The 22,500-nt window shown below is 41.9% G+C and overlaps 2 protein-coding genes across 2 annotated transcripts in view; both read right to left on the bottom strand.

The window, feature by feature from the left end:
* abcg2a (ATP-binding cassette, sub-family G (WHITE), member 2a) overlaps positions 1–15,435 on the bottom strand; it is a 21,192-nt gene extending 5,757 nt beyond the window's left edge. Inside the window, exons 1-13 of the mRNA XM_084042611.1 lie at positions 15,343–15,435; positions 14,930–15,011; positions 13,048–13,175; positions 8,756–8,815; positions 8,213–8,327; positions 6,018–6,170; positions 4,167–4,324; positions 3,484–3,586; positions 3,070–3,118; positions 2,673–2,762; positions 1,411–1,515; positions 828–973; positions 399–481 (exon numbers count right to left, since the gene is read on the bottom strand). Coding sequence (XP_083898737.1) covers positions 399–481; positions 828–973; positions 1,411–1,515; positions 2,673–2,762; positions 3,070–3,118; positions 3,484–3,586; positions 4,167–4,324; positions 6,018–6,170; positions 8,213–8,327; positions 8,756–8,815; positions 13,048–13,175; positions 14,930–14,998 — 1,259 coding nt within the window. The 5' untranslated portion in view covers positions 14,999–15,011; positions 15,343–15,435. The remainder of the gene's footprint in view (positions 1–398; positions 482–827; positions 974–1,410; positions 1,516–2,672; positions 2,763–3,069; positions 3,119–3,483; positions 3,587–4,166; positions 4,325–6,017; positions 6,171–8,212; positions 8,328–8,755; positions 8,816–13,047; positions 13,176–14,929; positions 15,012–15,342) is intronic.
* A 6,443-nt stretch (positions 15,436–21,878) lies between these two features.
* Positions 21,879–22,500, bottom strand: part of LOC311034760 (protein phosphatase Mn(2+)-dependent 1K-like) — a 10,773-nt gene continuing 10,151 nt past the window's right edge. Inside the window, exon 9 of the mRNA XM_084042737.1 lies at positions 21,879–22,500. This exon is cut by the window's right edge and continues 770 nt beyond it. The gene's annotated coding sequence lies outside the window, so the exon portion shown is untranslated.

Raw genomic sequence — 22,500 nt, 5'->3', positions numbered from 1 at the left:
ACTTCTTAATTATCTTTAATTTATTTATGGAAATGATTAGATATTTTCATTTTATTTATGAAATACTATTGAATGTTGGAATTGTTTTAATTGCTGAAAACGTTTTTGTTTAAGCTTTTTTTAAATGTATTTTTAATTATATATATATATATATATATATATATATATATATATATATATATATATATATATATATATATATATATATATATATATATATATATATATATATATATATATATATATATATTATTTTTTTTAAGGGTAGGAAACGGAAATAAGGAGATATTTACTCGCAAACCAGTGTTTGGGAAACAGTGCAGTAGAGTACAGTAGAATACAGTACAGCAGACTGTAGTAGAATACAGTAGAGTACAGTAGAGCACAGTTGAGAGTACCTGTTCTGTATGCCACTATGGTCTTCCTTCACATCAAAGAAAATGCCTCCAACAATGACAGCCAGGAGGATGGTGACTGCCACCTAATATGCACACACACACACACACACACACACACACACACACACACACACACACACACACACACACACACACACACACACACACACACACACACACACACACACACACACACACACACACACACACACACACACACACACACACACACACACACACACACACAATTTGTTCAAAAGTATTGACCGCATAAATTGAACATACTTTTCAGATAGTCAACATTTCTGTAATATAACTCTATCTGTGCGTGTGTGTGTGCGTGCGTGCGTGCGTGCGTGCGTGCGTGCGTGCGTGCGTGCGTGCGTGCGTGCGTGCGTGCGTGCGTGTCTGTGTGTGTGCTGTATCTACCTGAGCAAAAGAGGTCTGGGGGTTGAGAGCCAGGTTCCTGAAGGTTCTCTTCATGACCCATTTGAACTGTGTGGAGAAGTCCGTGGTGTAGGTGATGGTCCTGGACGGTGGACGGCTGCTCCTCTCTTTACCACGAATGATCTTCTCTGGATGGAGACGGAAAAGAGACATGATGACACAACTCCAAACATACTTATGTTAACCCATTAAGACCTGAGGCCGATTCTACAACATGCCTTCTATACAAAAGGTTATGAATTATCTTGTACTTTATCAGTACTTTGTGCACACCCGTTTCCCAATACAAAAGAAAATTCTATACACCCCAAAATAAATGTTACCCACTTTTAATCTGGCGTCCCTATTTTGTGCATGCCATTACAGATAAAATGTATAAAATCTTTTCCACATATTGTGAGGTGTAGTGAGCTTGTAGATCTTCTATATCTTCTATGAATATACCGTAGAGGTCGTGCCTTGGGATTTTGACTTGCCCATTGGTGTGCCTTGTGCACACAAAAAAATAGGACGGACGGACAGACGCATGCACGCACAAACGCACGCACAGACAGACAGGACGTACCCAGCTCAGCCTGTGTCTCTTTGTAATAGTCACAGGTCCTGTATTCCTGAATCAGCTTCTCCTCTATGCCTTGTCTGGAGCTAGCAACAACCTCTGGGTCCACAACTGATGAGAGGAGAGGAGAAGGAGAGGTGCATAATTAAAGTGAATGCCATATAAATAGAGTCTGCAGACTGATAAATGCTCCGATGAACATAACTTATTGTATTACCACCAGAAACAAGTGATCATCATGCTCATGCTCATGCTCATGCATTCGTTTTTTTAATAATAATTTTTTAATAACAATTTAGTCATTATGCCAATTAATTCCTCCCCACACACATTTCTGTGTCACTGCTGTCATATCCTACTGACTCACCTGCCAGTGAGGAGCCCCCACCAGGAGAATGCAGAGCCTTCGTCCCACTCTTCCCGTCCAACACTCCCTGCTGACAGATGCCGCCCCAGCCTGTAGGAGTACGTGCAATGACCAATATCACCCTCCCCGCACAGCTTCCCTCCCCCGAACACGGGCCAATTGTGTTTGTGTAGACGCTCGACAAAGCCGGATGCACCACAACACCACAGTGACTTTACCACTGAACCACCCGAGCACCTGTTCTCTGCTCTCAAGCTGTGGAATGACCTCTGACCTCCCTTCTCAGTCAGTCACTCCTGTCTCCTTGTATGACTTCTTGTACCTCGCCCACTAGCACTCCTGTCTCCTTGTATGACTTCTTGTACCTCACCCCCTAGCACTCCTGTCTCCTTGTATGACTTCTTGTACCTCACCCCCTAGCACTCCTGTCTCCTTGTATGACTTCTTGTACCTCACCCCCTAGCACTCCTGTCTCCTTGTATGACTTCGTGTACCTCACCCACTAGCACTCCTGTCTCCTTGTATGACTTCTTGTACCTCACCCACTAGCACTCCTGTCTCCTTGTATGACTTCTTGTACCTCGCCCACTAGCACGCCTGTCTCCTTGTATCACTTTGTTGCATATTGTTTGATAGATGTTATTATGTTCATTATGTTATTTAGATTAACATGCTTGACCACAAATGTTAAGAATTCCTCTCTCTCTATCCCCTCTGTCTCTGTCTCTCCATCTCTCTCTCTCTCTCTCTCTCTCTCTCTCTCTCTCTCTCTCTCTCTCTCTCTCTCTCTCTCTCTCTCTCTCTCTCTCTCTCTCTCTCTCTCTCTCTCTCTCTCTCTCTCTCTCTCTCTCTCTCTCTCTCTCTCTCTCTCTCTCTCTCTCTCTCTCACACTCTCTCTCACCATCATTGCTGAGAGTCACAGCCGTAGAGTCACCATTGATCACATCCAGGAAGAAGTCAGCTGGGTTGTTATGGGGCTCACAGGTGTACCCTGGGAAATGGAGTTTCAACATTATTGTTTTTATATGCATATACGTGTATATAAAATGGAAAAAAATGACATAATATGAACACGCACGCGCACGCACGCACGCACGCACGCACGCACGCACACACACACACACACACACACACACACACACACACACACACACACACACACACACACACACACACACACACACACACACACACACACACACACACACACACACACACACACACACACACACACACACACACACACACACACACACACACACACACACACACACACACACACACACACACACACACACCTATCCCAGAGAAGTAGTCCAGCGCGCTCTGTGCAGGTCCATGGTACACCTGATCAAAGTAAATAGAGTTGGTTGGTGACTGTATTGATAGTATGTCTTCACATACACAATAACAAATGATCAATACTACATGGCATTAGAACTGTTTACTGTGTATATTAAATAATGTCTAATTTCAACTACATTCCACTGATCTCAATTAAACATTCTCTATGCTTGTGTTATTCTTGTTAAAATAGAAAATCTTAATATTGGCCAAATTAAGCCTACTTTCAACCCTACATTTCTTGCACACATTTTCGAGATTTTTTTTTAAAATAGCAGCTTTCTTTCTCTGGTAAAATGTTCAGTAGGACAGACGCTGAATAATATTTTGATATCTCTTCCAGGATTCTGATGTATAAGTATATGAACCTGTTTTCCGTTGACTAGCAGCGTCAGGCTGTCAAACAGTCTGTAGATGCTGTAGCGAGGTTGATGGATCGACAGGATGATGGTACGACCATTCCTCGCCATCCTACACAGACAGACAGACAGACAGACAGACAGACAGACAGAGAGAACAGAAATGTATTCAACAGAGGAAGAAGTACAGAGTATGCCTGATTTATACTTAGTTGTTGCATGCCGGTGTTGCATGTCGTAAATGGCAGATATACAAGCTCACAACCCGTCACGTTCATGACGCGTTGTGAGCTTGTAGATCTGCTATTTAGGCCTACTGAGCACGACATGTCGACAATAATTGCATCGCATGTCTAGTTGCATCGCGGCGCATTGTGAGCTTGTAGATCTGCCCATTTTCAAATGGCCGAAATATATGTAGGGCTGGAGTGGTTATTGTGTTTTGTAATGATAAGCAAAATCTACAAAGTAACTAAAATGTTCATATAATTGTAGTGGAGTAAAAATACAATATTTGTCTCTGAGGTGTAGTGGAGTAGAAGTAAAAGTATTGAAAATTGTAAATACTGAAGAAAGTAAAAAATACCTCAAAATTGTACTTAAGTACAGTACTTCTACTTGAGTACATGTATTTAGTTACTTTACACGACTGTGCGTGAGTGTGTGTGTGTTTAATGTTCTACTGTATGAACCTCTTCAGTAGCAGTAGTACAGAGTTAGCGGTGCTAGCATCCAGACCAGTGGTGGGTTCGTCCAGGAACAGAACAGACGGGTCTATGATCAGCTCCATGCCGATGTTAGTCCTCTTCCTCTCTCCTCCAGAGATACCACGGATCATCATGGTACCCACCTACACACACACACACACACACACACACACACACACACACACACACACACACACACACACACACACACACACACACACACACACACACACACACACACACACACACACACACACACACACACACAGTTAACTCAGGTCTTCTCTGCAAGAGAGAGAGGTATACTAACCTACAGTATTAACCACTTAAAGGGATATTTAACTTTCAAATTTGTTTTGGGTCATTTTGTTGTCTACTCGGGCTTTTGTGAGCCCCCCAGACAGTTTTTAAGTTGCTTGATTCAGTATTTAGATATTTCATTTTTCATTTTTTTCATTTTATAAGACACGACAAACCCATTATAACTTCAAACTCCAGTTGTAACACGTTAGATTCATCAAAAACACCCGTCCTTGGTTCTGGTGACTCACTCTGCCCTCCTAATACGTGAGGGGGCCGTGTTTTTTCAATAACTTTTTTCATTTATTTAATTTAATTTGTATTTTTCTTTCATTTTCAAAAAATTGTATTAAAAATAAATGAAAAAAGTAATTGGAAAAAGACGGTCTCCTCACGTATTAGAAGGACAATATGAGTCACCAGAACCAAGGACGGATGTTTCCGATTAATCTCATGGTTAAAATGGAGTTTGAAGTTATAATGGGTTTGTATAGGAAGGGGGCATGTCTGATAAAATGAATATCAAATATCTAAATACTGAATCAAGCAACTTAAAAACTCTCCAGGGTGTTCACAAAAGCCTGAGTAGACGATAAAATGACCCCATTTTTCCCCGAAAGTGAAATATCCCTTTAAGCCCTATTTTACAGTGCACGATGGACATTGTTAGAACATTTCTGAAATATTTCGCTTTTTTTTATGTTCGTCTATAATACTGAAAGAAAAACGATACCGCAAACTGTCTCCAAATGCAAAAAAAAAAAAGGTCTGTTAGACCTTCATCAGGTTGCATTTGGAGACAGTGTATGTTTTTCATTCAGTACGTTTGGGCCCTCGTTTGGTTTTCTCCTACGCACCTGTCGCCTTTTTAGGTGTGCAAAAGACTTGCTTTCTAATGTTATTCTAATGACATGACCCAACATAGGGACGCCAGGTTGAAAGTGGTTTATTTGCTTATTTAGAATGGATCCCCCATTAGCTGCCGCCTGAACGGCAGCTAATCTTCCTTAATATACAGTACATTAACAATTATATACAAAAAAGAGAACATAAATTTATTTATCTTTAAAAGGTCAAAAAATTATATCATAAGTTATTAATAACATATTAAGACATAGCGCATATAATTTGCTATCTATAATTTTTTTTACGTGAAAATGTGTGCAAGTCTTTAATTTGAATATATATATACTGTATATATACTTTACTTTAAACATTTGAAACACAAATCTTTGCTTCTGGGGAGTCCCTGGAACAATATATTTTCAGATACATGGAGGTCCTTAATGAAAAAAGTTTGAGAACCACTGATATTATAACAACATAAGTAAACAAATAATTTAAAAATATATTAGGATTTAAAGCGAACATTTGTGACTCAAATCTTTGCTTCTGGGGATTCTACAAATCCTAACAGTTTTTTCTATATATATATATTTTGTTTTACTTATGTTGCTATAATATCAGTGGTTCTCAAACCTTTTTCATGTCAAGGACTTCCAAAATGATATATGCGGACCGGGTTAATATACTAACCTTGGAGTCGGCTACTTTGGTCAGGCCCAGCTCTTCTATGAGTCTGCTGACCTTATCTGCCTTCTCTGTCTGGGGGATGGAGGTGGGGAGACGCAGCGCTGCAGAGAAACTGAAGTTCTCCCTTACTGTCAATGTTCCCATGACAACATCATCCTGAGAGGAGAGGAGAGGAGGCCTGTCTGTTATGTGCTTAATCTCACTCTTTCAGTGGTGTAAAGTAACTGAGTACATTTACTCAAGTACTCAAGTATATGGACTTTTACTTGTAACAGGGTATTTCTACATTGTGATATTGGTACTTTTACTTTTCTAAGTAAAGAAATGTGAGTACTTCGTCCACCACTGCACTCTCTGACCTAGTGACCTATATGTACATGAATTCTTGAGGACACATCAACTGAAATGGTGCTAAACGTAAAGGGACACATACACTCTCTAATAGCCAGACGTATGGGAGACCTCCAGCTACCAATAAGTCTGGTGACATCTAAATTCAATTTAGGTAGAACTGGGTGGAAACAAAAGAAAATGAAAGGCTTTAGGACGGTCCTTCATATTGGGCCAGGACTGGTTTTCAAAGCAGTAGGCCGTAGGTTTGTTGTTGAATTATACGTTTGTATATTTAACGTTTGAGTAGGTGGAGATCTCTGGTACGTCTGGCTCCATGAGACTAAAGGGCTCGGGACAATATTAAGCCACTAGATGTCACATTTTTACATTACAACACCTCTAAACAGGGACTAAAGCGAAGTCCCTGTTTATGTTATGTTTTGTTAGGCCAGTCCTAATCTGTGATTCGTGACACAGCATGAAAGGAGCCCCCCCCCACACTATAGCACTCTGTTTCTGAAACATTAGCACAATATAATGTATAGAATTATGATGTTCAGGTGTTATGATGCTAAACAAATGTTCCTGCTCTTCTATACAGCCAACCAGTTGAAAAAAAAAATCGCAGATTGAATTTTAACCTTTTCTTTTATGAAATAAACGAGACCATTCATTCTTAAGGAGGATGTTTCAGAACATGTGCAGTATTTTATTGCTTAAGTATGTCATCTTAAAATAACTTTAATATCTATTATTGCTGTAGGGCTTGGGTTAGGGGTATGCCTGATTCATACTTATAGTTGCGTGACACCACACAGACAATCATCCTTATAGAGAAAGCCTACAGACATGTCTGTAGGCTGGACTGTATGGAATCCAAATGACTGAAAGCAGTCATGGCGACTGAGAACTTTAACCCATTAAAACCGGGTAAGCATCGGGTAAGCATGTCATTTTAGATTTTAGCGTTGGCTATTCAAAAATAGCAGATCTACAAGCTCACAGCGCGTCACTTCGTGCCGCGCTGCGAGCTTGTGCATCTGCTATTTTTGAACATTTTAGAAAAATCTTGAAAGTGTTTGGAATAATTTATATTTTTTTAACACAAGTCTTCTCTTCTGGGGGTCCCTGGCACAGACATGGGTGTCTGCGGCCAAATATATATGAACTTGGGGGTTCTTGACACGAAAGAGTTTGAGAACTAATGATTTAGAAGGCATTTGTAGAATCGGCCTCAGGTCTTAATGGGTTAATGCACACATGGGCAACATATGGCCCGGGGGCCGGACCAGGCCCTTTCACCATCTTAATCCGGCCCACCAAGTCCTCAAAGAAAAACAAAATGACCCCCATCAAGAATGTACATTCTAAAAGGCTGCCGTATGTTAATGGTTTTTAGAAAAAAATATTTAACTAGACTCCAATTAATAGTAATAATTAATATTTACTATTTGAGTACTATACCTATACCTGCATTCCTCCATCCGTATGTACTCAAATGTTTTATGTTTATAATGTAACAGTGAAACAGTCAACCTTGAGTCCATATTTATAACCTAATGCAATGTGTTTGATCAGTGACCTATGGAGTGGTGCATATCAGATAAGATGTTGTATACATTTATAGGCTCATTTAAAAGTTGAAACGGCATTGACGTGGATTGTCCCTGGAAAGAATCTTGCCCACCCCTGGGTTAATGGGTTCATTCATGTATAAAGTGTGTTATTTCCCTGCAGGGCCATACACACACACAGATATCTTTTGGGGGCAGGGCCTCAAGCAAGCAAGAAAAGAAAAGAAAAGAAAGAAAAGGGGCAACAGTACTGTGTGTTTACATGTTAACTGTGATGTCATTATGTTTTACCTGCACTACGTATCCAGACAGACATTTGAAGTTTGGTGGTTGAGGGGCTCCGTCTATCAGAACCTCTCCAGACAGACCACTGGGGTCCTTCCTGGCCGCCAACACATCCAGAAACCTTCACAACAACCACATGGACGTCACTGTTAGGACATTTAAAATGATAACTTTAACCCATTCTTGTTAACCGTTAATGGGCTGTGGGCTGTCTCCAAGTGTTGCTGCGGCTTTGATGGCTTCATAGATTCGTAATAATATTAAATAATCTGGTCCCCAGAGTTGTGTAAATTAATTGTTTTTGTGTTGTTTACACGTGATCTTTGCCATAATATGTTGGATTCACGAATTTCACGTTAATGTGTATTTTCATAAAATACGAAAAAAAAATATGCTCCTATCACAGAAGAATCTTGGCGGACCCCCTGAAGACCTATGGCCTAAATTGTAAATTGCGGTAATGTCAGTAATATTACTGCTGCATGAGAGTAGCATTTGGACATCTGCTGTCTCACACACACACACAAGGCCACACGCACAGATACTCACGATGACTTTCCACTTCCTGTGGCCCCGAGGATGGCATTTAGACCTGGCCTCATTATCCCACTGAGACAGACAGACAGACAGACAGACAGACGTTATTATATGCTGTAAATCGATAAAGAATACATCAGAACAATAATCTCATTTTGGTGTTTATTGTAGTATGAGTGGCTGGGCAGTATCATATCTAAATTTGTACTGTATTTTGTGTTCAAACTCCAATGATGGTCAATGGGTGTAATGTTATCAAACCGTGAGGACACAGTGACATTTATCTGTGTGTGTGTGTGTGTGTGTGTGTGTGTGTGTGTGTGTGTGTGTGTGTGTCCCAAACTGACTTGCATGGTGGAAGATAATATCCAATTGTCCTGCCAAGGTATGTGCAATACCAGGAAAGGAGAGAGAGAGAGAGTGTGTGTGTGTGTGTGTGTGTGTGTGTGTGTGTGTGTGTGTGTGTGTGTGTGTGTGTGTGTGTGTGTGTGTGTGTGTGTGTGTGTGTGTGTGTGTGTGTGTGTGTGTGTGTGTGTGTGTTGGGGGGGCGGGGGTATTAAAATGATCATCAATCATGAATAATTTACAGACCTCGATGATATATTTAGAATGAATGTTCCAAACTTCCAGCTGTTCAGTGGGATTCAACAGACTGACAGGACCGTCGTTCAGGATGAATCTCCTTTTTGAAAACACCTCCCGGACCGCTGGCATAGCGGTCCGGGCGGGCACCTTGCCTGCTAATGCTTGACAGCGTGTTGCGGGTTCGAATCCTGATCCCGACGACCTTTGGTGCGTGTCACTCCCCATCTCTCTCTCCCCATTTCCTGTCAGTCTACTGTATACTATCACATAAAGGCCAAAACAAATCGTACAAAAAAAAAGTTCTGCAGAAGAGCTCCAGAGAGCTGAGAGCTCAGAGTTCTATCCCGAAAACTTAGCACAACACTGATATGAACATAGCCAACAAAGTCAATAAAACCCGATACACGATTTCTTGTATGTGTATGTGTATGTGTGTGTGTGTGTGTGTGTGTGCACACACGTGCGTGTGCGCATGCATGTGCATGCGTGTGGGTGTGGGTGTGTGTGTGTGTGTGTGTGTGTGTGTGTGTGTGTGTGTGTGTGTGTGTGTGTGTGTGTGTGTGTCCAAAATGGAATCAGCTATTTCTTTCAATTTCAATTTGAACACAGGAAACATCTCAGACTCATCTAAAACATGATTCTGGGAAACCCCCAAACCTGACAGTAGTAAAAAACATTTCCACATGAGGGAGCAGCTCGTGTCGGTCAGTACACTGCTGAGTGGACAAGACGGATAGAGAAGTGAAAGTGACCTCATGACCCAAAGAAAAATAAACTGCAGAAAATTGATGCTTAATGATTAATAGCTGGACATTCTTACACATAATAGAAAACAACCTATAGTTCAGTGCAATAAGAACACACTGCTACATTAACAACTCACGACAGTGACAGTGGAATAGCAGCAGATATACTGTAGTAGCAGATACAGTATATACAGTACATGAGGTTCAAATAGCAGCAGATGTAGTAAAAGATACCGGTGCAGTAACAACATCGCCAACGAAATCGGACTCTGTGTGAAAGTGCAAGGACCTTTTGTCCTCCCGGGAGGTCAAACGTTAGCCTGGCATTGCCAGACTGATGCCTTGGATTCACTCACACTCACCAGTCTGCTGGCAATGCCAGGTTAGTCAAAACGTCACCTTAAATATTTACGTTTTATCATCTATCTTGCCGCGTTTGTCCCGCCTACCCTTTATTCTCTACTGCAGAGTAATACAGAACTGTAGTAAGGCTATCGAGTCAGAGTGACCAAATGTACCAAACTTGAACGCTGTCGCTGTAGAGCGGGATGGTCCAACTATTGTACCAGATCACCGGTCCATTTGGTTACAAATGGATAAAATAGCACTGAGGATTTAGCGTTTATTTTTCTACTACTGGTTACTTGTAAACTGACACCGTCAAATGGAAGAAGCTTGCGACACAACTTTGTTTCACAGGCTACTTCCATCTGAGACTCCGTAAGCAGAATCGATGACAGACGGTTTCTCTTTTTTTCAAGCTACTAGGCAGGTGATTGGATGATCCCGCCCCTAGCAGCCGCTGATTGGTTCGAATACGCAGCGACCGGGCAGCCTAACTCCCTGAGAGATTCCAGATCAGGGTGTGTATTGATGACTCAATACCGCCCTCATCTGGCTAGTCAGGTTAGGTTACTTGTACCTTTTAGACACATCACATCTGTCAATTATTACCACACTACACTATAAAAACCTGTGAACATAGCTGACTACACAGAACACACACACACATGCACACATGTGCTTTACACACAGAAACACACACATTTTTGAGAGTGTGTTATCTGCTGATCAGGGATCAAGGTTCAGTGTGTGTGTGTGTGTGTGTGTGTGTGTGTGTGTGTGTGTGTGTGTGTGTGTGTGTGTGTGTGTGTGTGTGTGTGTGTGTGTGTGTGTGTGTGTGTGTGTGTGTGTGTGTGTGTGTGTGTGTGTGTGTGTGTGTGTGTGTGAGTGTGTGTGTGTGTGTGTGTGTGTGTGTGTGTGTGTGTGTGTGTGTTTGCACATGTTCAGTCGATACTTGGACCATCTCGCTCCACAGCAGCAGTGTTCAAGTTGAGACTCTCTCTAAAGAGGTCTTCATTTACTGACTTAGTGATGACTTTGTTGGACATCAAAATAAGTTAATACATATCATAGCAGTTAATAGATAATTCAATAAATTCAACCAGTTCAAAATATGTTTAACAGGCTATGTTTAACAGCTTAACAGGCCATGTTACTGTGTTGTGTGTGTGTGTGTGTGTGTGTGTGTGTGTGTGTGTGTGTGTGTGTGTGTGTGTGTGTGTGTGTGTGTGTGTGTGTGTGTGTGTGTGTGTGTGTGTGTGTGTGTGTGTGTGTGTGTGTGTGTGTGTGTGTGTGTGAGGGTGTGTGTGAGGGTGTGTATGTGACGGGGGGACCTACTGCTGAGGCCTTGAAATAGAGAGTTTCCTCCCATTCATTCCAGAGATTGTTTAGAAGTGTGTGTGTTGTTATATCTTTGTTCTCATAGAAGCAGTCAGGTGTGTTTAGATCGTCACGTACACAGACTCCACATGAACACAACACTGCTTCTGACCACAATGGACTGGTCAGTCAGTAGTTAGGATGCACCTGTGTGACACAATACGTCACAACATTCATGCTATACTGTCAGTCAGCCTGCTACAGATAAAACAGCCGAACAACTTCACATTCCCTGATATTTCCCTGAAAGTTCCTTGAAAAGTCACACACCGTATTTGCGCCTGATAAGCCTTTGTTTAAATTGACACAATTTCACACCTGGCACCATTTCACATGTGGCAAGTGTCACACTTTCTAGTTCAAGTAGTCCATAATGCTACATTCATTGTCACACATTCCCAGATAACTTTTTTTGTTTGGTTTATTTGTGTGTTTTCCCTGTTTGCTTGTTTGCAATATGGATTTGACACCCTGTAATCAGATATGTCAACTATGTTAATTATTATTATTATCAGTTGTCATGGATAATCAGGTATAATCAGGTATTTCAACTATGTTGTAGATTTTATTTGTATACTGCAATCATGTTATTTGTCATTTTACTAGAAATAGCAGATCTAGCCCACAACGTGTCACAGATGCGATGCCTTGTGAGAGTGTAGGTCTGCTATTTCTGCTGCGCAAAACCATCTTGCAACAGAGCTAGCCTTGGATCAAGACTGTCATAGATTTATTTTATCGAGTCTGACATTTCACATTTGCATATCTACAGTATGACAGTCTTTGTTATTTTCCCCAAATAGTCACTGGAAATCCTCCAAACATGTACAAATTCAAAATATAAAGTGTGTTTACCCTATAGTCACGGATGTTAACCCGCCATTCGGAACCTGTGTGCACTGTACTGTATTAGTCCGCATTTTTAAATAAAATTTTGTTTTAATCCCGTATGTTATGTTTTATGTTATGTTTATTTATTCGATATGGACATCACAATTACATTGGACGGAACCAGATGCATTGTTTACAGTGTATATAGCACGAGTGCTAATTTTCGACTCCAGTCCACATGCAATCTGTGCCTGAATGCTGTTCTGTTTCCTCGTTTGCATTGAGCTGATGAGCCCCACCACTACATCCATTGAGGAATACAAGGAACTTGATTTGTGTGTGATGTTGTTATAACATTCTTGGTGTTATAACAATAATTGTTTTTTATAACAGTGGTGTGTGGTGGTGTACTGTACTTACTTGAGGTCTATAAGGATCTCTTTAGTGGTGGTCTTCCTCTTACACAGACAGCCTGATTTCTGCTGCAGCTTATAGTGGATGTTATGGAAACTGACTGTGGACCCCTGCAGCGACCGGGGACCACTGGACTGAAACACACACACACACACACACACACACACACACACACACACACACACACACACACACACACACACACACACACACACACACACACACACACACACACACACACACACACACACACACACACACACACACACACACACACACACACACACAAGGATGAACACATATTTCTCTTTTGATTCTTCTTTGAATGCTTTCCCTGTCAACATTCCTCTTTAGACTTTTGAATGAACATTTTCTCTTGCATTTCGAAAGGAAAGAAAGTTTCACATGTCTTAAATATTTACAATAGTGTCTGTGTCTAAGAGGAGACCATGAAAGAAAGAGCTGTTGTTTATCTCAGCTCAATAAACTAGATAGAAAGCTCCCGTTCACCATAATTGCACCGCAATTATGAATAATTTGAACCACATCGCACTGACCCGAAATGAACGAGGGAAATACTCTAACACAAACACACACGCACAAATACTGTAACACGAACACACACGCACGCACGCGCACAAAAAACTATCTTGTGTTTCTCAAAAGAGAATGTATATAACGAACAAGCGAACAAACAAGTAAAAACACAGCATACATAGAGTATAAACTGCAATACGAGTTTGAACTCGTCAATGTCTGGATGCCATATATAAACATTGCATTTTGGTGGTCCGTGCCATGTGTCGACGCTCGGAAATAGAACCGTGTTCTGAAAGACGTTCACTTGATGCCTCCAGTGTTGCTACAGATGTTAAAAAACAATGTGTGTGTTTCTTGACACGAGTGTCTGACACTGTCTATGTGTCAGCCTCTTAGCAGATCTACAAGCTCACAATGCGTCACTTTGTGAGCTTCGGAAGATCGGTTATTTTCAGTGAAAAGATTTGTTATAGAGGAAAAACGAGGAGACCAAGTACAGACCCCTGGTGGACCCGGTCAACAAAATAATATAATATAGTGTTTAAATGGTTAAGACAAGACAAAAACATGGAAACATGACACAGCATGTTGTCATCATGAACTAATAGCGGGAAGTCCGAATAGATATACTAGATATGACACAAGGAAAATTTGGTTAAACATAACTCAGGGAAACAGCACTAAACATGACTCAGGAAAACACAACTAAACATGAGTCAGGGAAACGCAACTAAACATGACTCAGGAAAACACAACTAAACATGACCCGGGAAAACACAACTAAACATGAGTCAGGGAAGCAACTAAACATGACTGTGGTGGAAACATTTCAACATGACAGTAACTGTTATGATATCGCTTAGTGGACAGAAGGCAGACAGGGAAGTGAAAGTGATTCAAAGGAAGAGAAATGGAGAAGACTGATGAAGTCTGCGTTCTTCTTACAAGTAATAGAAAACTGTATAAAAATGACACATACAGTACTTTGCAATGAGAAGACATGGCTACATTTAAGCAATAACAAAACCGCCTCTCCCCTTGTAAGAAGGGGCGTGCACTATGACAACTATACAGGGACAAAATAACCAGTGGCCCTATAGACAAATCCACAGCCGCGCTGCCTGTAGGCAGTCATAACTGCGGTGTCAAGCGGCAGAGTAATACAGAACTGTTCAAAGGCTGACTTCAGAGCCACAGATTGTGTTCATCATACGACACCAATCAACCAATCAGAGTGAAGGATTTGAACAACCAGTTTTATGATTGATCCTATCCTAGGGTATATTATATTGTTTGTTTCCCATGTATCATATTGTATCCTATGGAATATCATGTTGTGATAACTCACCTGGTATTTGAGTTTTTCATTGAGTTCTATGTCTCCCTCAACAGGGAGGTGAACAGAGCGTTCTGACATCTTCTAACGTCTCCTGTGCACATACAAAACATACAACACACATAGTACATTACAAAATACAGTAGCCTACAGTACTGTACAACACACAGTATCACATACAACATACTGTGTACAACTGACAGACCATATCACAGACTGGTACACACGCAGTGCAGCAGAGGGCTTAAACAACTTACTGACAAGAAATGAGCCACCATGTGTTTTAATGTGTTGACTATTCTCTGTCAAGCCAGACATCATTCTCCACATGTACTCAATAATTATATACTACAGTAACATGACTTTAAATTAATAAATCTAGCAACATAAGTTTAATTAATTCTGTAGGAAGCAAGATAACTTACCGGAAGGAATTCCCTCAAAGAAATGTTTAGAAACCCATCTACCACCTCACAACCAAACACACAGCACACTGAACAAACACACTGTGAATACAGCCTTGGACTGAGTTTATTATGTGCGGCGTACGTGTACGCGCACATGGGCGTGCATGTGTGTGTCTGTGCGTGTGTGTGTGTGTGTGTGTGTGTGTGGGAGGGTGAGTCGTGTGAATGATAATGGTTTATGAGTTGACACAATTGTAAAAGTTGGATAAGGGAAGTAGAGGGGAGGTCAGTGGCTGTTTGTGTGTGTGCTTGCGTGTGTGTGTGTGTGTGTGGGGGGGTGTGTGTGACTATGAGGTAAGCATGGAAGCCCCCCCCCCCCCCCCCCCCTCTCTCTCTCTTCCTCTCTCTGCGTTCAGTTGTTACATCAGAGTTAAAACAAGAGTCTCGGGACCCGACATGGAATGAAATTAGGAGCCTAAAGGCACACGTCTCCTTATCAAGTTTACTCTCTCTCTCACCCCTCTCTCTCAGTCGGTCTCTGTCTTTCTACCCCCCTCTCTCTCCCTCTCTGTGACGGTCTGTCTAGCTCCCCCCTCTCTTTTTGTCTCTCTCTCTCTCTCTCTCTCCCTACCCCCTCTCTCTATCTGACCCCCCACTCTCTTTCTCTGTCGGTCTCTGCCCCCCCCCCCCCCCTCTCTCTCTCTCTCTTATGGATGCGTTGTACGGAGGACACTTTCCAGATGTTTCAGTTAACTTAATCAACTTAATCATGTATCAGATGTTCTTATCAGAGTGACGTACAACTGTTCAGAGTAAATGGCAGGAACCCTAGTCAAGAAACGACATGGTGTCTAAGTACAAGTTGACAGAATGAATTCTTCTCTTTTTATCCATCCATCCATCCATCCATCCATTCAAAAAAGGGAAGCAAGGGAAGATATTGAAGGTTGAAGGTCCCCAAGTGGTGAATTGCATTTAGCAACCATTGCAACCATTGCATTGCATTTAGGGCTAATTTGCAACCCCTGGCCCAGATTCACCGGTTAATTTTAAAACTCCCCATCCCACTGGAGGATATGTTTTATTTTTGAAGTTCACTGTTGAATACCCCAAGCAGACCAGGGAATTTACAGTAAAGAAACAAACAAGCAGGCTGACACACTGACACCCACCAGAGAGTGGTCCATCAGAATGCTCTGAGGCCGTTAGTAGTACACTAGATGGGCCGGAGGCAGAGGGAGCGCTTGTTCCGTTTCACCTCACGCTCAACTGAATAAAGAACGGTTTTATATGCATGACTGTTTACATACCGTGAGAAACAAGGCAGGCACGTCAACAGCCAGGCCTTGAGGCTCGCGAGGCACGCCCGAGCGAGCCGTTAGGCGAGCGAGTTCCTGCGCCAAGAAGCTGATGTGTGCCGTTGGAGTTGGCAAGCCATGGTCGATGGACTTGTTTTAATGCTCATTTCACTATGAAAGACCAAGCCTTCAACAAAATAGGTTTAGAGTTGTTTATTGAAAGAAACATGGAGGTATGCATGCAGTATGCGTGCATGCATGCATGGGACATGCGACATAAACGGCCAAAGACACGAAAGTGCAAAACGGTCATCTAGCGGCGCATTGCACGCAAGCGTGGAGTGTGTGGCCTAGACAGCCAAAGGGCGTGAGCATATAGCATGGAGTGCCGACGTGGTCATCTAAGGGCGCACTACGGGCAAGCGTGGAGTGTGCGGCTTTGACGGCCAAAGGGCGTGAGCGTAGCATGGGGTGCCGACGTGGTCATCTAAGGGCGCACTACGGGCAAGCGTGAAGTGTGCGGCTTAGGCGGCCAAAAGGCGTGAGCGTAGCATGGGGTGCCGACGTGGTCATCTAAGGGCGCACTACGGGCAAGCGTGAAGTGTGCGGCCTAGACGGCCAAAGGGCGTGAGCGTAGCATGGGGTGCCGACGTGGTCATGTAAGGGCGCACTACGGGCAAGCGTGAAGTGTGCGGCCTAGACGCCATGCGGTCCAACTAAGGTGGGACTCAGGATGGCTGGACTTACCTGCCATGCACAGTCCCCAGTGAACACTTCTCACAAAGTTCACTGGCAATTTAATTTAATTTTATAGTTTGTAAACATGCCTAAAAACCTAAACCTTAAAGAAAGGTTAAATGGTTAACCCTAATTGGGAATCCTCCCCCCCCCCCTAGGAAAGGGGAAACAGCCAAAAAGAACTTATGACTTATGTTAAACAGAATGTGAAATTATAAGGACCTTAAAATTAAAGAGTAACAGGATCCCAAAAATACTTTCTTTCAAAGGTAAGATGGCGAGAGCAAAAATTCCTGGCTCTGCCTTTTTCTGAAAGGATGACCTTTCTAAAAAGGCTTAGAACTGAAGTCCAACCCTAACCATTCCCTAACCCTAACCGCACGCGGAAGCCACTAGTCGTACTGGCGAGATGTCGGAATGGAAGGCGGTTACCCCGCAGGCCACTCGACACAAGTCAACAGACATCCACGACCACAAATTCACAACCAACCACCTATTCAGAATTGTGAACCCGGACGCTAATTAGGCCTGTGAGGGGAAAATAGCCAACCGACATGCTCATGACATTAAAGTTAAAGTCGTGAGCTTGTCTGCATTTTTTATTGCTTAACAACCAAACCCTCACAGACAAAATTTAACATAACAACTGATGACAGATAATTCTGTCATCACATCAGATATGTAAAAATATATTTAAATAGCAGAATATCTAAATGTGAATATGAATTGATGAGAAAGTCAATATTGTGTGCATTGAAGATTAGATATCTGTAATAGCAATTTCCCTTAAATAGAAAGACAGAAAATTACTTTCCTACCTTTACAATGTGGTCTTTATCCAGAGAGCTGTTTACAATTGTCTTCCAACAACAGAATACACATAACACAACAAGTGCTTATTGTATAGTTAATTAAACACAGAGGAGTCCATTTGGTTACATTATTTTGTACACTAGTCTAGTCTGGAGCTGTCTAATCTGAGAGCGGACTTCCTGACACGCAAGTGTGGAGTGTGCGACTTAATGGTCAAGAATACCGGACATGAGATGGCAGGTGTGATGAGGAGGGGGTGTTACCAAGGAGGGAGGTTCCAGTTAGGGTCGTGGACCCAGATACTTTTGGCTTTGGGGTCCAAGGCATGAGCCTGTGCGGAGGAAGGTTACGGGACCACACCTGGAGAAGAGGATAGAAGTAGGAAAGAAGAGGGAAGGAGGGAGGGTTACAGGAAACAGTGCCCATGATCTACAAGCTCACGACGTTGTGAGTGGCAAAGCTGGGTTTAAATACTTTCACGCTGATTGGCATGGGGAGGAGTTGTCATCATCTTGATTGAAGATATGTGAGTAGTTGGCATGGGGAGGAGTTGTCAATTGCTTGGTGATAAGGAGTATGTGGCTGGTTAGAGTTGTACCTGGTTGTCTTCTGCTTGGTCCAACCTACCCAACTTCAGTTGTACCAACTCCATAGTTTAGCTACTTGATAGATAGATACCTTCATTGATCCTGTGGGGGAAATTCAGGTGCCAGAGACAGCACAGCAGTAAAAGTTATAGAGATACAGTGCATAGAAGTAGTAGGTACAGTACAGAAGAATAACATCACAATAAAGACACCCTAAACAAATATGAATCAAGTATACAGATGTATACACTGCATAATTCAATCATCCCGCCTGGTGTAGAACAACCATAGCGTCTCTGGGGAAGAACAATGCATTGCAGCTGAGATTTGGTGTAGAAGGACACTATAAGTACAGAGCACACACAGAGCCAAAGGTCAAATGATTTAGTATTGAGGATTTAAGTGATTAAATGTCTGAAAATACATATTAATAGAAGAGATAATGTGTAAACAAACACACAACTCTGTTGATATTGCAATGAGGCTATCTATGAAATCTATGAAAAAGTATAATATGCAACATCATTTTATACAAAAGTAGTGGTGGTCCCTGCTATAAAGGGTTTACTTTAAACCCCCCATTAGTAAACTGATACTCAGATGATGCATGGACTGCTCTGTAGCCGACTTGGTCTGCCCCCCCCCCCCCCCCCCCCCCCCCCCCCAAAAAAAAAGATAGCCAAGCTAGTTATAAACGACTGAAGTGGTTAAGTCTGCCGTTTTTAACAGAAATATATAAAAACTATTATAGACAAAAGGATTTGGCACATGACGAAGTGACAAAGGTGACAAACATACCAATAAAAGTGCGTGCGGTGGACGAAGATAAAATGGAAACAACTACAGTACCAACCTCTGTGCTATTCTAATGGCTCCACCTAGTGGCTAAAACATGTAGTAACATTTTGAGTACATGCGTCACAAAGTCACAATTCACAGTCTGTTTCGGAATCAGCTCCATGTCAGCTCACACACACACACACGCACGCACGCACGCACGCACGCACGCACACGCACACGCGCGCGCGCACACACACACACACACACACACACACACACACACACACACACACACACACACACACACACACACACACACACACACACGTTCATCTAACCAAAGAGAGATACTGTGACCAGTATGCAACTGGATCTGATCCCAGTGTGTGTGTGTGTGTGTGTGTGTGTGTGTGTGTGTGTGTGTGTGTGTGTGTGTGTGTGTGTGTGTGTGCGCGTGTGCGTGTGCGTGCGTGCGTGTACCTCTGTGCTGGTATCCAGTACCATACTGAAAGGCTCTCAGCGCTGTGCTGTTGTCAGTCTCTTCTCCAGGTGTTAAGTTGGTAACATCATCCATAAGCAGGTCCTTTAACCAGGTGTTTGTGTTGTAGCTACTCAGTCTTGTCATGCAGTGAAGCATGCAGGACAGCATACAAACAGAAGCTACTTCATCCCTGAGTCAGTTGGCATCACACTGGCTGCACCTAATGTTTTTTAACCTTATTATTTTATAACCCTACTGCTGCACCTTATCTACACATCCGCATATGATGCTTTCGAAACTAATGTACGTATACTGTACCTGCTATACACTACACATATGTCTATATCTTTCGATTATTTGACCTGTATCTATCCTGTGATTTTCTCCTTTCACTATCTCTATCCTCCTCTATCTTACCTGAAAACTACAAATGGAGCATACACGAAAAACAGAAGAAAAACCCACCTGTGACATGACAATAAAGATGATTCCGATTCATTGAACAACTCAAACAGATTGGGCTGTATCTTGGGGCAGGAGGATTGCCACGAAAAGGAACGAAAAGGGAAGTATTATATCGATTCCCCAAGGGAGGGGAAATTACTTTTCTGCCTTCACCGAGCAGATATGGCTGCTCAGATGGCTTTTTGCTGAGCACTCATGGGGGAGCTGTTAGGGGTTTTGGTAACTGTCTCACTCAGTGCCATTTAAACTGGGTGAGATGAGGGTCAAACCCTCTGGTTATCAGACTGCTCCTCGACCCACCGGGCAATTTGGTATTTTGGGGGACTCGCCGTGTGTCATTGACATCAGCAGGACACTGCAATGTTAGGTTTGATTACCTAGTAGACTCACAAGTCAGTCTCTACACACCTCAGACTGAAGACAATCTCTCAGGGTTAGTTGCGAAAACTGAGCAGAAACAATTAGGGAGTTAAAACTGCACTGCAGAACCAAGTCTTTAGGGCTTCATTTTGGGGAGGTGAAATGATTGGTTTTCAAAGCAGTGGGTGCAGGTGACGGGACAATAGTGAACCTTATGTGAACCTGAAGTGAATATTTGGCAGAGGAGTGTGCACGTGTTTGTTTATGTGTGCGTTTGTGACTGAGTGATCCATTACTCAGTGTGTGTGTGTGTGTGTGTGTGTGTGTGTGTGTGTGTGTGTGTGTGTGTTGGGGAGCGGGGGTACTAAAATGATCATCAATCATGAATAATTTACAGACCTCGTGATATCTTTAGAATTAATGTTCAAAACTTCCAGCTGTTCAGTGGAATTCAACAGACTGACAGGACCGTCATTCAGGATGAATCTCCTTTTTGAAAACAGGAAAGTATTGTATATGTATCCATACCAATGTCTCTTTGTATTTTACGTTTATTCAGAAGAGGTTTCGAATAACAGTAACATCACATACAATTTGGAACTGACAGCGTGTTGGATAAAAGCGTCAGCTAAATGACTGTAATGTAATGTGTTGCGGGTTGCGATTTTTTTGTGTAGAACATAAAGACATATCTGACTGTGAGATTCCTGTTTTTGAAAAGGACATGCACAGTATCATAATGGTTTTCAACAGCTTAAATGATCGCGGAATTTGCGGTGAAGGATTGTAATGGATCCTGATATTCAGATAATAGTCATCTGCATTGTTTGTTTCTCAAAACTGAAACCACAGATGAAATGAGCGCGGTGTATTTGTCACAATTATGCCAAACATTTGATGGACAGGGTCTAACGTAAAAAAAAAACCTTCTATATTAGTCTCACATCAACATGCTCTCCCTCTCTCTCTCTCTCTCGCTCTCTCTCTCTCTCTCTCTGACACAAAGAGTAAAGCTGAGGTTAGAATGGGCCAAAGATAGATTTATTTATCAGTATAATAAAATGGTAGTAGCATACACAACTGATCATCTGAATAATAGTAATCTGATACAGTATTGTTCATGGTTATCACAGCGTGTACAAACACACAGGGGTTTGACGATACAGATTATAAATTAAGTCATAACAGTTTGTTATGTGAAGACCTAATATCCAAATCTCTTTAAAAAAAGAAATAATAATAATCATATCAGTAAGGTGCTATAATCCACACTTTTTGAAACCACATACAAACTTGAAGTTTGTGTAGCATGTCCCATTTGCATATATACAACCGTTGGTTCTGATCAAGCATTCTCATTGGCCAAGAGCGGTAGGTTGGCCAGCTGTTATAAATAGAGCAGAATTAACTATTGATCAAACCTCGACCGTTTCAGTGCTTAACTATCTATAGGAAATATGTATAAAAACGGTTATAGAAAAGTAATACCACTTGACTTTGTGTGAAATTAATCAACAACGTGTTATTTAAAATAACATACTTCCTCTATTCTATTGCTTATTTAACAGTATGTAACATGACAAAGTGCTGCAGTCAGAATAGGAGCAGTGTGTTCCTTCTCCTTTATACATTTCTTGTACAGTAGATGTTTTAT

Source organism: Gymnoscopelus microlampas, assembly GCF_963454915.1.
Source record: "Gymnoscopelus microlampas genome assembly, chromosome: 19".
Lineage (NCBI taxonomy): Eukaryota > Metazoa > Chordata > Actinopteri > Myctophiformes > Myctophidae > Gymnoscopelus > Gymnoscopelus microlampas.
This window is presented reverse-complemented; position numbering and strand designations above follow the sequence as displayed.